We start from the raw sequence: 14461 nt of genomic DNA, 5'->3' as shown, positions 1-14461 counted from the left end.
TCAATGAGTGAACCTCACTCAATGGGTGAACCTCACTCAACGGGTGAACCTCACTCAATGAGTGAACCTCACTCAATGGGTGAACCTCACTCAACGGGTGAACCTCACTCAACGGGTGAACCTCACTCAACGGGTGAACCTCACTCAACGGGTGAACCTCACTCAATGAGTGAACTTAACTCAATGAGTGAACCTCACTCAACGGGTGAACCTCACTCAACGGGTGAACCTCACTCAACGGGTGAACCTCACTCAATGAGTGAACCTCACTCAATGAGTGAACCTCACTCAACGGGTGAACCTCACTCAATGGGTGAACCTCACTCAATGGGTGAAATTCATTCAATGAGTGAACTTCACCTGCGATTAGCACAGTGCGAAAGAAGTCCTGCATACATACGCAGATCCCTCCACCGGCGTACAGCGCTTGGTCTGTATGTATGGTGATCTTCTTTCGCGCCGTGCGTAGCCAACCGTGGTCATCGGAAGTGCTGGGTGTTTCATCTTGTCCACACTTCAAGTCAAAACAAGTCTCACCACCCACCCACATACACACTCACCCACCTACTCATCCACTTACCTACTCAACCACATACTCACCCACACACTCACCCACCTACTCACCCACCTACCTACTCGACCACATACTCACTCACTCACCCACACACTCACCCACCCACCTACTCACCCACCCACCTACCCAACCACATACTCACCCACCCACATATTCACCCACCTACTCACCCACCCACCTACTCACTCACCCACACACTCACCCACCCACATCCACACTCACCCACCTACTCACCCACCTATGTACCTACTCAACCACCTACTCACCCACCCACATATTCACCCACCCACCTACTCACCCACCCACCTACTCACTCACCCACTCACCCACCTACTCACCCACCCACCTACCCACATACTCACCCACACAACTACACACTCACCCACCCACCTACTCACCCACCCACTAAACCACGTACTCACGCACCCACCTGCACACTCACCCACCTACCCACCCACCTACCCACCCACCTACTCACCCATCCACATACCCACCACCTACTCACTCACCCACCTACTCAACCACATACTCACTCACCCACACACTCACCCACCCACCTACTCACCCACCCACCTACCCAACCATATACTCACCCACCCACATATTCACCCACTCACCTACTCACCCACCCACCTACCTACTCAACCACATACTCACCCACCCAAAAACTGGCATACACACTCACCCACATATTCACCCACCCACCTATTCACCCACCCACCTACTCACTCACCCACTCAACCACATACTAACTCACCCACCTACTCACCCACCCACCTACCCACATACTCACCCACACAACTACACACCCACCCACCCACCTACACACTCACCCACCTACTCACCCACCCACTAAACCACGTACTCACGCACCCATCTACACACTCACCCACCTACCTACTCACCTACTCACCCACCCACATACCCACCACCTACTCACTCACCCACCTACCCACCCACCTACTCACCCACCCACCTACCCACCCACCTACCCACCCACCTACTCGCCCACCCACTCGCCTAACTCACCACACTGCAGGCTCACCTCACTTCTTCTTCCGCGTCTTCCCTCGCACCGCTCCACTCTGGAATCTCCTCCCTCCCACCGCCACCACCACCACCACCGTCTGATCTCGCCCCCTCCCCTCCCGCAAACCACGCGTACACTCTTACTGATTACAACGTTGACGTTGCCTTTATTGCTCAGCTACCACGACTGAATAAAAACAACAAATAAACAAGCTTAGACCACCCGGGCAGGGCACGGCGCCTCGGCGTGGCCTTGCTCCCAACCCCCGTGCCCTCCGTGGCTCTGCGCTCCGCTAAATATACCCGACGCACAGATGAAGATGCCCCGTGTAGCCTACACGGGGCTGCCGGGGCAAGTGCAATTAGCGATGAGCACTTTTGAAGGCCGGCACGGCACACGAGGAGGGATGGTTGGGTTTCCACAAACCACGACCGCCCGTCCTTGTCTCCCTCGTGCCGATGTTGACTACATATCACACCAGGTACTCATTTAGGGCTGAGTCGACCTAACGGGGGGGGGAGGAGCAGGACCGGTTCAGCTCCTCGTCATTGGTGTTGGCCGTGCACAGCGAGATTACCACTGCACCACCGCTCCCCAATATACAAGAGAAGACACGCTCACACTCACACACATACAGTACATACAACACACACTCACAAACACTCATTATACTCCCACGCTCATCACACTGCCACAAAGACACAGATCCCCCGTATAGCCTTAGCATACTCTTGGGGCAAGTGCTGTTAGCGAGCACCTATGAAGGCTGGCATGGCACACGAGGGGGTAGGTGGCCAGCACCACGCCCGACCGTCTTTGTCTCCCCAGTGGCGATGTTTACTACACGTCGCGCCAGGTACTCATTTGAGGCTGAGTCGACCTAGGGGAGGCCCAGGACCGGTTCAGATAATCGTCACCGGTGTTGGCCGTGAGCGGGAATCGAACCCAGGTCGCCAGGGTCGCGCTACCGCTCCCCACACTCACTCACTCACACTCCTACTCACACTCACACTCCTACTCACACTCACTCACACTCCTACTCACACTCACTCACACTCACTCACACTCCTACTCACACTCACTCACACTCCTACTCACACTCACTTACACAGTACACTCACTCACACTCACTCACACTCCTACTCACACTCACTCACACTCCTACTCACACTCACTCACACTCCTACTCACACTCACTCACACTCCTACTCACACTCACTCACACTCCTACTCACACTCACTCACACTCCTACTCACACTCACTCACACTCCTACTCACACTCCTACTCACACTCACTCACTCACACTCCTACTCACACTCACTCACACTCCTACTCACACTCACTCACACTCACACTCCTACTCACACTCACTTACACACGTACACTCACACTCACTCACACTCCTACTCACACTCACTCACACTCCTACTCACACTCACTCACACTCACTCACACTCCTACTCACACTCACTCACACTCCTACTCACACTCACTCACTCACACTCCTACTCACACTCACTCACACTCACTCACACTCCTACTCACACTCACTCACACACTCACACACGTACACTCACACTCACTCACACTCCTACTCACACTCACTCACACTCCCATACGTACACTCACACACACACTCACACTCCCACACGTACACTCACACTCACTCACACTCCCACACGTACACTCACACACGTACACTCACACACTCACTCACACACGTACACTCACACACGTACACTCACACACTCACTCACACACGTACACTCACGCACACACTCACTCACCCACGCTCGTCACATTGCCAAACTCCCACACTCCGCTCAGTTCCCGTTTTGCTCCAACTCCACGTTTCCCCCGCGTCTAATCCCCCCCCCCTCGGAGTCCCCCTCCAGTTCCGCTGCGTAACGGCGCCTCGCAACGGAAGAGGCTGAGCCTGCGGAGCCGGAGGAGGGAGAGAGAGAGACAAAGGCGGGCGGGGGAGGAGGAGGAAGAGAAAGAGCGACCGGGAGGAAGAGAGGCCGCGGATCAAGAGGGCAACGCCCGCCACGATCCCAGACTCGACCGGGAAGCCTCCAAAGGACAATGCGCCTTACCCCTCCCGGTGCCTCCGCCTCATCCTCCTCCATCGCGGCCTCGCGGAGGGTCAGGGCCCGCGTCCCGGCCCCAGGACCAACGCGGCCATCATGGCCTTGCCCCTGGGATTGCCCCGGGAGGCCTCCGCTGCGCTGTGCGTGGCCACGGCTCTCTGCTGCACCTTCTACCTGAGCGCGCTCGAGCCGCGGGCAGCGGGGAGTCCCGACCCCTCGCCACCTCCTCCTCCTCCGCAGCAGCAGCAGCAGCAACAGCATGAGCAGCGGCACGAGCAGCAGCAGCAGCGGCATTCTCTCTCCACCGCATTGCTCCACGCCCTGCCTTTCCTGTCTGACCGGCCGCTCCTCGCCCTCTTACTGCTGCTGCCGCTGCTGATGATGGCCACGACGGTGATGCTGGTGAACGTGCGGAACAAGCTGCTCTCCCTTCCGTGCGAGCGCGCGACGCCGCTGCTCGACAAGAAGACCCCGGCCGCGCAGGAGCCGGCGACACCACCGGGCATCGGCGTCGGGGTTGGGATCTGCGGGGTCTCGGCTCCCCTCGGCCCGGTCCCCTCGCCGCTCCTCGTCCTCCTGCACCGGCGGCGGCTGCGCGTCTCTGCGCACGCCGTGGCGCACGCCAAGTCGCACGTGGAGCGCGTCGCGCGTGCCTTGTTGGACGCGGTGGCGTTGGTGGCGCGCCCCGACTGCTCCCACCGGGGTGACCCCTACGCGGGAGACCCTTGGGGACCCGCCCTCCGCGGGGACTTCGTGCCCGCGGGGTCCGGCTACGAGCAGCACGCCATCGTTCGTCCGGACTCGTACGACCTCCTCATCCCCCTGCGCGTTCCGGCGGCCGCGGGTTGCGTCCCCGCCCTCTGCGCCGCGCGGTCCACGCACCGCGCGCGCTGCGGAGCGGGGGCCCCGACCCCTCACGGGCACTGCCCGCTGCGGGCCCCGCTCGCCTGCAGGGCCCTCGCCGAGGGCTTCTGTTGCCCGGCCGGGGCCGCTCTGTGCCCCGAGCGCGTCCACGCGTGGTTCCGCGGCGCGGTGCTGCGCGCGGCGGGCGCGGTGCGAGCGCGGCTCGGCGCAGAGAGCGCGCTCGCTGTGAGCGCGCGCGAGTCCCGTGGCCGCGTCGTTGTGCGCATCCTGCCCCGCGCGGACTTCGTGTGCTGCCGCCTGCCCCTGCGCGTCTGGATGCTGCCCGCGCTGCCCCTCGCTGCTGCGGCCAACGACGACGGCGGAGACAACGGCGGCGGCGTTGGGGCTGTGTTCCTGACCCCGCAGTGGGGAGAGGGTGAGACCCCGAGCCTAAACCCGGCCATGATCCCCACCTCAACACGGAGCCCAACTCAGATCCCTACCCAGACCGAGAACCAGACTCCAACCGAGACCCCAACCGTAACGCCGACTTTAACGCCAACGCAGACCCTGACCCCGAAAGTGACCCAGACGCTGGCCCCCACCTCAACTGCGACCCCAACCCAGAATCTGACTCCAACCCAAGCATCAACCTCAACCGCGACCCTAACCCCGACTCCCACCTCCACCCCGACATCACCCCCCGAGTTCCCGTGCCCCACACCGGCCTGGAGAGCCCTGTTCCCGGCGCACGAGCAGCGCCTCTTTGCTCGGCTCGCGGAGCTCGGCGGACCCGGCTTGGGCCCCCAGGGCCCCTCGGACCCCGGCGCGAGAGGCCCCCCGTGCCACATCACGTGCCTCCAGCTGCTCAAGGCCTTCAGGGACGTGACAGGAGCCGAGCTGCGCGACCGCGACCCCGCGGCTGCCGCGCTGTGGTCGCGCCTCCTCTGCACCTTCCACCTCAAGGCCGCGCTCTTCCACCTCATCCTGGGCTCATCCACTTCCATGGGGCCCTGCGGCACGAACGGCGGCGCGGTGGAGGTGCCTCCCGGCGGCAATCCGGGGCCCTGCCGGGCCGCTGCCGCGTCGAGACCGCGGGGCCACCGGGGTCAGGAATCGGGGTTTCCCGAAACGTGGGGGGAGGAGTGGCTCTCGCAGAGGCTGGGAGACCTCGTGACCTTCCTGCGGGGCTGCCTCGATCGGGGGCAGCTTCCGCACCCGTTCCTGGGCAGCGCTGCCCTTGTTCCCGCCACCGCGTGGCAGCGCAGTCCCCAGCAGCCGGAGCGGCGCCCAGCGACGCGAGGAAGCCGGCACCAGCAGCAGGAGGCGAATCTTCTGCAGGGAGTGCAGCCGGGAGAGCTGCGCTGGGTGAGCGCTCGGCTCGAGTTCTTTTGGAACACCGTGGGCGCTCTGGCGGAGCGCGAGGCGAGGGAGGATGCGAGGGAGCGCGCGGAGCGCTGCCTTGCTGGGAGATCGGGACCGCGCGAAGGTGCAGGGGACGGGGCGGGTAGAGGCCCCGCGGGGTCGACGCGCAAGCGACCTTCCACCAAGGGGGCCCCTGATAAGGGGACCCCTGATAAGGGGACCCCTACCAACGGACACCCCGACAAGGTGACCCCGACGAAGGGGACCGCTACCAAAGAACCCCCCGCCAAAGTGGCCCCGACCAAGGGGACCCCTACCAAGGGGACCCCTGATAAGGGGACCCCTACCAACGGACACCCCGACAAGGTGACCCCGACGAAGGGGACCGCTACCAAAGAACCCCCCGCCAAAGTGGCCCCGACCAAGGGGACCCCTACCAAGGGACTCCCCCCATAAAAGGGGGACCCCTACCACAGGGGAATCCAATCAGGGGCCACCGACCAAGAGGATCGCCAAGGAAGCTGATGTGGGTACGAGCACGGAGCGTTGGACAGCGGTGGTGTCGGGCCACGTGTAGACAAGTCGGGGGTACAATCGCCCGTTAAGCCTATACGGGGGATCTTTGTCTTTTTCTGTAGCCACGCATATGCAGAGAGACAAAGGTGTCCTGGGTAACCTATGTCAGGATATTGGGGCAAGTGCTGTTCTGTAGCGAGAACCAACTCAGGCGCGCACGTGGGAGGCGTTGCGGAGGTGCAGGAAACAAAACCCGAATTCGATTCGCGCTCACGGCCAACATCGGCGGCGAATATCTGAACCGTTTAGGGGCCTCCGCTAGATAGACCCGGCCCTAAACGAGTGCCTGGGTGCGGTGTGTAAACATCGCCGCTGGGGAGACAAAGGCGGCCGTGCGTTACTGGTGTTGGTGGCCGTGGGCAGGAATCGAACTCGGGTGGCCGGGTTTCGTAGCCGGCGCTCCCCCCGCATTAAGGCGCAACAAGGCAGACCCATTGCAGCAGAAGGTGGCGATGGCTATGGCGCGCTGATGAGACTTAACGCGGGCGAAACCCGAGATGCAGCCGTCTCGTTGCTGTGGGAAACACGGTGGGTTCACACTCTCGACGCCCGATGAGTTCGGTGTGACGCTGCGGCTGGGTGCCTTGTGCAACCCGGAGGCGCGACACGGAAGCGTGCAAAGCATCGCGTGTGTAGAAGGCTCTCGGGCCTTGCCCAGACCACCAGCTCAACAGAGCTGAATGCCACGCTGGGCCAAGTCGCCGTTGAGAACCACCGACTCGATTGAGTTGAGAACACGTGGTCGGGCCATCGAACATTCACCGGTGATTGGTGAAGTTCTGGAGTTTGGTTATTGGATCAGGACTAGAGTTTGGTTATTGGTGCAGGACTGGAGTTTGGTTATTAGAGCAGGACTGGAGTTTGGTTATTGGAGCAGGACTGGAGTTTGGTTATTGGATCAGGACTGGAGTTTGGTTATTGGATCAGAACTGGAGTTTGGTTATTGGATCAGGACTGGAGTTTGGTTATTGGAGCAGGACTGGAGTTTGGTTATTGGATCAGGACTGGAGTTTGGTTATTGGATCAGGACTGGAGTTTGATTATTGGATCACGACTGGAGTTTGGTTAATAGAGCAGGACTGGAGTTTGGTTATTGGATCAGGACTGGAGTTTGGTTATTGGAGCAGGACTGGAGTTTGGTTATTGGATCAGGACTGGAGTTTGGTTATTGGAGCAGGACTAGAGTTTGGTTATTGGTACAGGACTGAAGTTTGGTTATTGGATCAGGACTAGAGTTTGGTTATTGGATCAGGACTGGAGTTTGGTTATTGGATCAGGACTGGAGTTTGGTTATTGGATCAGGACTGGAGTTTGGTTATTGGAGCAGGACTAGAGTTTGGTTATTGGATCAGGACTAGAGTTTGGTTATTGGTGCAGGACTGGAGTTTGGTTATTGGAGCAGGACTGGAGTTTGGTTATTGGATCAGGACTGGAGTTTGGTTATTGGATCAGGACTGGAGTTTGGTTATTGGATCAGGACTGGAGTTTGGTTATTGGATCAGGACTGCAGTTTGGTTATTGGATCAGGACTGGAGTTTGGTTATTGGTGCAGGACTGGAGTTTGGTTATTGGATCAGGATTGGAGTTTGGTTATTGGTGCAGGACTGGAGTTTGGTTATTGGAGCAGGACTGGAGTTTGGTTATTGGATCAGGACTGGAGTTTGGTTATTGGATCAGGACTGGAGTTTGGTTATTGGATCAGGACTGCAGTTTGGTTATTGGATCAGGACTGGAGTATGGTTATTGGTGCAGGACTGGAGTTTGGTTATTGGATCAGGATTGGAGTTTGGTTATTGGTGCAGGACTGGAGTTTGGTTATTGGAGCAGGACTGGAGTTTGGTTATTGGATCAGGACTGGAGTTTGGTTATTGGATCAGGACTGGAGTTTGGTTATTGGATCAGGACTGGAGTTTGGTTATTGGATCAGGACTGGAGTTTGGTTATTGGATCAGGACTGGAGTTTGGTTATTGGAGCAGGACTGGAGTTTGGTTATTGGATCAGGACTGGAGTTTGGTTATTGGATCAGGACTGGAGTTTGATTATTGGATCACGACTGGAGTTTGGTTAATGGAGCAGGACTGGAGTTTGGTTATTGGATCAGGACTGGAGTTTGGTTATTGGAGCAGGACTGGAGTTTGGTTATTGGATCAGGACTGGAGTTTGGTTATTGGAGCAGGACTGGAGTTTGGTTATTGGTACAGGACTGGAGTTTGGTTATTGGATCAGGACTAGAGTTTGGTTATTGGATCAGGACTGGAGTTTGGTTATTGGAGCAGGACTAGAGTTTGGTTATTGGATCAGGACTAGAGTTTGGTTCTTGGATCAGGACTGGAGTTTGGTTATTGGAGCAGGACTGGAGTTTGGTTATTGGATCAGGACTGGAGTTTGGTTAATGGAGCAGGACTGGAGTTTGGTTATTGGATCATGACGTGAGGACGTTTACAAACATTCCAGTGTAGCGGGGACCCTCCCGAGTCTCGAGACTCGGCTCTCAATCGCAGCTGGGACAGCTCGTGCCGGAACACTGCTGCATCGGCACACCACACACACACACATATCCACACACACCCACCCACAACCACACACACCCACACACAACCACACACACACCCACATACACACAGCCAAAAACACAACCACACACACACACACCCACGTCGCCTCGTGTCGTCCTCAACACGGTTATAGGGTTACATGGTTATAGGGCTAGATACAGTGTTATAGGGTAGGGTTATAGGGATACAGAGCATGCGCCACTCCTCCACGCTGTTAGTTGTCGGAAGAGGTGTCAGCATACTCACACTTCACCCAGCACACGCGATTGAAGTTTTTTACTGCTGGGTGGAGAGAGACGTTGGCGGGGGGGGGGCATTTGAGAAACTGGACCCCATTGTTTGCACTGCTGGGTACAACAATGCAGGATGATTGTGGACAGCCGTACCTTGTACTCCAGTGGTAGTGCCTTACGCCGATAATATGATCCCTACTCCAAGGTCAGCCTCGCAGCGTTCCAGAAAATACGGAGAGATACTTTAATCCCTGGTTAAGGCTCCAGGAAAACTTCTGGTTGAATTTTAATGGTTTTTTAATCAATTTACGATCAATATTTGTCACGGTGCCACACGACACGGGAAGGGGAGTTAAGGATGGGCGAATGAATGGGAAGAGGAGAGAGGAGCGGGGTGTGGGGGGGGAGTGGTGGCCGGGACGGACAAAAAGGAGGAGCAGAACACAGCTCCAGGATGAGCAGCAGCAGCAGGGAGAGAGGAGGAGGAGGGGGAGCGGTGGTGCAGGAAGGGGGAGCAGAAAAGGGAGCAGGAGGGAGAGAAGCGAGTGACTGGGCCAAGATGTCGAGGGACGGGAGGGGTGGGAAGAGAGAGAGATGTAAGGAGCGAGCAGAAGAGAGCTGCGCGTAGGAGCAGCGTCTGTTTTTACAGGGGGCGGGGAGAGGGGATGGATTCAGAGTGGGGGGGGGCTACACACAAGTCACGTGATACGGGAAAGCTTGAGCTGATTCAAAGATATCAAAGATATGTAGATGAGAGGGGTAGGGATTCAGAGTGGGGGGGGGGGGGTGACCATGCAAAAGTCGCGTGACTTACGGGAGGCTTGAGCTGATTTATAAATAGATCGATGAGAGGTGTAGGGATTCCGAGTGGGGGGTGGGGGGGGTGACCAAGCAGAAGTCGTGTGACTTACGGAAGGCTTGATCCCGATTGGAGAGACAGCGAGAGACAGAGAGTGAGAGAGACAGAGAGCGAGAGACACAGAGAGAGACAGAGAGCGAGAGACACAGAGAGAGAGACAGAGAACGAGAGACAGAGAGAGACAGAGAGAGAGATAGAGAGTGAGAGACACAGAGAGAGACAGACAGAGAGCGAGAGACACAGAGAGAGACAGAGATACAGAGACAGAGAGAGTGAGAGAGACAGAGTATAGCTGTCCATAAGCTCTTCATGTTTATGATGTCAAGCGTTCATAGACAGTTTCATAATATTCTTGGAAAATAATACATTGATGCAATTGTTTAGATGCAGCAAGGATTGTTTGTACGTAACGTAAATATTCCCTTGTTTATACAATAAAGTTGTAATTTTTACGTTGAAAAAAAAAGAGAGAGACAGAGAGTGAGAGAGGCAGAGAGCGAGAGACACACAGAGAGACAGAGAGAGACAGAGAGCGAGAGAGACAGAGAGAGAGACAGAGAGCGAGACAGAGAGCGAGAGACAGAGAGAGACAGAGAGAGCGAGAGACACAGAGAGACAGAGAGAGAGACATAGAGAGACAGAGAGAGACAGCGCGAGAGACAGCGAGAAGGTGAAGGCGACTATAGCTGCCACGAGGATCCGCGCTCGCCACCGCCACGCTGTCTCGAGCCGCCGTGGCGCGGAGTCGGAACGCCGCTCGCTCCCCACGGGGGGAGCCCCGCGGGGAGCGACTCGCTCGGCTACCCCTCGCGCCAGTCACGGTCGCTTCCGTTAAAGCCTCCTCCTGTCCGTGCACGTACCCAGCACAGTGTTCGTGTAAGTTACATGCGGTTTAGATGTACGTGTATTTTACATATATATTTTTTTATAATCGGCGTACGACGCACACACACACGCGCGCGCGCGGTATTTATTGCCCTGTTAGAGGGGATGACGGAGTCGGGCGATGAGAGGACGTCTTGAGACGGGGGAGTCAGTGGCTCGTGAACATCGCGGCGGCGGCTCGGTGGAGGCCATCGTCTAGCAGTGGATAGACCATGGGTGGGTGGTGGTGATGATGAACCGTGTAGACCGGAACCTCGTAAGCGAAGGTTGTCGACTGTGCAACGACGCCTGTGGGATCTGGCAGATGGAAGGAGGCGATGGCGGTGTGTAACGTCGCGTGCTGGAGCCGTCCCCGGCGCTGTGGAAGAAGAGGGTTGGTGGTGGATCACGCGCGTCGCATCGACCCTGCACCTCGTGGCTCTGTTAACGTCCATTGTAATCAAGATTTTGTATTGTTATATATATTTTTTATACCGAGTACACTCCAGGCTTTGAACGTGATTTCTATCTTTTATACACGCACGGGTCTGTGTGACCGATCGTTCCGTGTCGTCGGCATTGTGGAGGGCTGCGGCGTGTGGGTTGCTTTCTGTTGCTCTCGTCGCTGTCATCTCCAGCAGCGCTCAACTCCCAAGGGCAGTGGTTGAGAGAAGTCAGGGGCCTGACTCGAGGCCACACTTTAGCCCGGACTCGAACCTTCACGCCTAGACCCGACTCAAACCCTAGACCCCACTCAAACCCTAACGTTTGGACAAAAAACCAAACCGTTAGCCTTGGCACAGACTGCATCCCTAACCCGAGTCCCGACACTGGAACCCTAGACCAGACTCAAAACCCGAGTGTGACTCCCCCGTAGGTCGACTCAACCTTCATTACACGAGCACCCGGTGCAGTTTGTAAGCATTTGGCATCGGGGAGACAAAGGCGGCCGGCCGGGCGTGTTGCTGGCCACCCAGCACCACGTGCGCCCTTTCCGGCCTTCATAGGCGCGTCTCGCCAACAGCACTTGCCCCCAACAGCAGCCCGTTGAAGACTATACGGAGGATATTTGCCTTTGGAAGGAGGTGGCTCTGAGCTCAGCCTGAGAGCGATGCCCGGGCCACGGGGCCTCTGCTGCCAGAGGGCGGTGCCCTCACGGTGCCCACCAGCGGGCAGCGCGTGCCACGTCTCCACTTTCACTCCTCGCCACCGCCGGCGTTGGCACAAGCCCAGCCGGGGGAGTGTGGGGGTGGAATCTCGGGTGGTGAAGTGGGGGGGGAGGGCCTCGGACCCCCCCCCCCCCCCCAGCCTTAGGGCCTGAGGCTGGGAGCTTCTCTCGTCTGTGGTGATCGAGTGAGAGGGTGAAAGGGTGAGTGAGCGGGCGGGCGAGTGGGTGAGTGAGTGAGCGGGTGAGCGGGCAGGTGAGTGAGCGGGTGGATGAGTGAGTGGATGAGTGAGTGAGCGGGAAGGTGAGTGAGCGTGTGGGTGAGTGAGCGGGAAGGTGAGTGAGCGTGCGGGTGAGTGAGTGGATGAGTGAGTGAGCGGGAAGGTGAGTGAGCGTGTGGGTGAGTGAGCGGGAAGGTGAGTGAGCGTGCGGGTGAGTGAGTGGATGAGTGAGTGAGTGAGCGGGAAGGTGAGTAGGCGGGTGGATGAGTGAATGGATGAGTGAGTGAGTGAGCGGGAAGGTGAGTGAGCGTGTGGGTGAGTGAGCGGGAAGGTGAGTGAGCGTGCGGATGAGTGAGTGAGTGAGCAGGAAGGTGAGTAGGCGGGTGGATGAGTGAATGGATGAGTGAGTGAGTGAGCGGGAAGGTGAGTGAGCGTGTGAGTGAGTGAGCGCGAAGGTGAGTGAGCGTACGGGTGAGTGAGTGGATGAGTGAGTGGATGAGTGGGTGAGTGAGTGAACACCGCAGTGCGTGATGGCACGCGCCCTGTGATCCACGGCGCTTTGCAAGCGAGGGTTGGTGGCTCGCAAAGAGATTTGCGAAACTCCCAAATTATCCAGCGGCCTGCGAGATGTCAGCACAGCAAGGAGGTTTGGTGAACCCATCTGTGCGGACCTTCACGTGTGCAGTAGTCGATCTGCAGTGCGGCGGTGGTGGTGGTTGAGTGAAGTGCGGAGGAGGTGAGCAGACCTCGACCCAAAGCTTCAGGTCAACTCTTCCAAGCGCGAGCGGGACCACTCGAGACTCCCTCCGAATGGTCCCCACGCTCCTCACGAGAGTGTGTGTGTCCTGTGTGTGTGTGTCCTGTGTATGTCCTGTGTGTGTGTGTCCTGTGTGTGTGTCCTGTGTGTGTGTGTCCTGTGTGTGTGTGTCCTGTGTGTGTATGTCCTGTGTGTGTGTCCTGCGTGTGTGTGTCCTGTGTGTGTGTCCTGTGTGTGTGTCCTGTGTGTGTGTCCTGTGTGTGTGTGTCCTGTGTGTGTCCTGTGTGTGTCCTGCGTGTGTGTATCCTGTGTGTGTGTGTCCTGTGTGTGTGTCCTGCGTGTGTGTGTCCTGTGTGTGTGTCCTGTGTGTGTCCTGTGTGTGTGTCCTGTGTGTGTGTCCTGTGTGTGTGTGTCCTGTGTGTGTGTCCTGTGTGTGTCCTGTGTGTGTGTGTCCTGTGTGTGTGTCCTGTGTGTGTGTGTGTGTCCTGTGTGTGTATGTCCTGTGTGTGTGTGTCCTGCGTGTGTGTGTGTCCTGTGTGTGTGTCCTGTGTGTGTCCTGTGTGTGTGTGTGTGTCCTGTGTGTGTGTCCTGTGTGTGTGTCCTGTGTGTGTGTGTGTCCTGTGTGTGTCCTGCGTGTGTGTGTGTGTCCTGTGTGTGTGTCCTGTGTGTGTGTCCTGTGTGTGTCCTGTGTGTGTGTGTGTCCTGTGTGTGTCCTGTGTGTGTGTGTCCTGTGTGTGTGTCCTGTGTGTGTGTGTCCTGTGTCCTGTGTGTGTGTCCTGTGTGTGTGTCCTGTGTATGTCCTGTGTGTGTGTCCTGTGTGTGTCCTGTGTGTGTGTCCTGTGTGTGTGTGTGTGTCCTGTGTGTGTGTGTCCTGTGTGTGTGTCCTGTGTGTGTGTCCTGTGTGTCCTGTGTGTGTCCTGTGTGTGTCCTGTGTGTGTGTGTGTCCTGTGTGTGTCCTGCGTGTGTGTGTGGGGAGCGACAGTGCAGTGGTTAGCGCGCTGCGCTACGAACCCGGCGTACCAAGTTCGGTTCCAGCTTAGGGTCAACACCAGTGACGAATATCTGAACCGGTCCTAGGCCTCCCCTAGGTCAACTCTGCCTCAAATGAGTAGCTGGTGGGGTGTGTAAACGAGGGAGACAAAGGCGGTCGGACGTGGAAGTCGGCCCATAACACTTGGCTATATCCGGTGACCTCTTGCCAGGGGCGAGCCTTCGCCACTTAACGTGACGGCCTCAAGGTGCACCTAGCCTGGCACAAGCGCCGTGATGACGTTCCGCCACTTAGTGGCGAACGGCAGTTCTTGTTGTTTGTTTGTTGTTGTTATG

The 14461-nt window shown here is 57.5% G+C and overlaps 1 protein-coding gene across 1 annotated transcript; it reads left to right on the top strand.

Annotated features, from left to right (window-relative positions):
* The first annotated feature begins 3540 nt into the window (after nt 1–3540).
* On the top strand, nt 3541–9860 carry LOC116949525 (uncharacterized). The gene has a single exon (XM_032966930.2). It carries the CDS (start codon nt 3793–3795, stop codon nt 6358–6360), a length of 2568 nt encoding a protein of 855 aa, XP_032822821.2. The 5' UTR covers nt 3541–3792; the 3' UTR covers nt 6361–9860.
* The last annotated feature ends 4601 nt before the right edge of the window (nt 9861–14461 follow it).

This window comes from Petromyzon marinus, chromosome 37, assembly GCF_048934315.1.
Source record: "Petromyzon marinus isolate PM22_M1 ecotype Great Lakes invasive population chromosome 37, UKy_Petmar_22M1.pri1.0, whole genome shotgun sequence".
NCBI classification, from domain to species: domain Eukaryota; kingdom Metazoa; phylum Chordata; class Hyperoartia; order Petromyzontiformes; family Petromyzontidae; genus Petromyzon; species Petromyzon marinus.
This window is presented reverse-complemented; position numbering and strand designations above follow the sequence as displayed.

Bases quoted from the DNA above. Each gene is read 5' to 3' on its own strand.
- LOC116949525 (XM_032966930.2), top strand. From the start codon at position 3,793: ATGGCCTTGCCCCTGGGATTGCCCCGGGAGGCCTCCGCTGCGCTGTGC.